This window comes from Olea europaea, chromosome 21 (genome assembly GCF_002742605.1).
Source record: "Olea europaea var. sylvestris chromosome 21, O_europaea_v1, whole genome shotgun sequence".
NCBI lineage: Eukaryota > Viridiplantae > Streptophyta > Magnoliopsida > Lamiales > Oleaceae > Olea > Olea europaea.
In genome coordinates this window covers 16,918,582-16,919,890 of record NC_036257.1, presented here as the reverse complement: position 1 = coordinate 16,919,890, position 1,309 = coordinate 16,918,582, and the positions used below count along the sequence as shown (strand labels likewise).

At 38.7% G+C, this 1,309-nt stretch overlaps 1 protein-coding gene across 1 annotated transcript; it reads left to right on the top strand.

The window, feature by feature from the left end:
* Window positions 1-642: 642 nt before the first annotated feature.
* Window positions 643-1,019, top strand: LOC111370212 (glutaredoxin-C9-like). The gene has a single exon (XM_022991899.1). The coding sequence runs from the start codon at window positions 643-645 to the stop codon at window positions 1,012-1,014; it is 372 nt and encodes a 123-aa protein (XP_022847667.1). The 3' UTR covers window positions 1,015-1,019.
* Window positions 1,020-1,309: the final 290 nt, after the last annotated feature.

Genomic DNA, 1,309 nt, shown 5'->3' with positions numbered 1-1,309 from the left:
CTTGACCGTCAACTTGATAAGCTTGAATATTGCCTTATCTCTCCCATAAAAGTTTAGATAATCCATGTTTGCTACAGATTTTTTAAAATTCATTTTTTTTTTCCAACTCATTTTTAATTACACAATCGTACGAATAAACTAATTTCACACGTGGAACCCTAAATTTTCTTTTCTTTTTAATCATATTCTTAAAAAAAAAAAATCACAAAATTTATTTGAAAAAACTACATTAAGCATATTTATAATTTCTGAAAGGAAAAAAGGTTGTCACTGTAATATTCAGATAATTGTACTAGTACCTGTACCAAACATGGCGATGGTACATATAAGTGCCCTGGTTTAATAGTTGAGTTCGTCCTTGGTCAGATGGGTTCTTTGGTTTGTAGGTAGAACAATAAAGATAGAAGAAGAAAGACATGCATGTCTCGGAAGTGTTCGTACACAAGCCAAAGCAGGAGAAATCAAAACCGTCAGAACTGCTCGTACTTATTTCAGCTTGCAGAGTTATATTTCTGCCTTTCATTTCCCTTTTCTAAACTTTTTCTCATACTTAATTATTTACATCTCGTTTCTTTCACCCCAACCACCCTTTGATCCCTTCATTTCATCAAATTTAATCATTTTCTTTTTTTCAAAACCAACATGCAGGTGATGGAAGATTCATCAATGGGGAGCACTGAAGAATCCGGGACGCCGGTGAGAAAGGAGACAGTATATGACAAGGTGAATCTATTGGTTTCGAGCAATGCGGTGGTGATTTTTACGATAAGTGAGTGCAGCATGTGCCATGTGGTGAAGCAGCTTCTCTTCGGCCTCGGAGTAGGGCCGACTATAATGGAACTTGATCGTGATGCCGGTGGCCGTGATATCCATCGCCTGCTCTTCCAGCAGCAACCGGTTCCTGCTGTGTTTGTTGGAGGGAAGTTCTTGGGTGGGATCGAGGCTGTCGTGGCTTGTCATATTAATGGCACCCTTATCCCTCTTCTCAAGGAAGCTGGTGCTCTATGGCTTTGAATGGAAACGTTTATCTCACTCTGTTTATTTATCGAACTTCACTTTGTTGTGATAGAATTCCTTAATTATTCGTAGCAGTAAGTTTGATAATTGATTGGCTTTTGTTCGTTCGTATTTTATTTATTTATTTATTTTTATGATTGTGGGTATTCGAGCCAATTCATGCGCACATCGACTAATTCCACGAAACCCCTAAAGTTTACAGTCGAATACCCACCTCCGTGGCCCTGAGGGGACTCGAACCGGTGACTATTGAGGAGTAAATCCAAAGCCTGATCACTGAACTACTTCTTAG

Bases quoted from the DNA above. Each gene is read 5' to 3' on its own strand.
- LOC111370212 (XM_022991899.1), top strand. From the start codon at position 643: ATGCAGGTGATGGAAGATTCATCAATGGGGAGCACTGAAGAATCCGGG.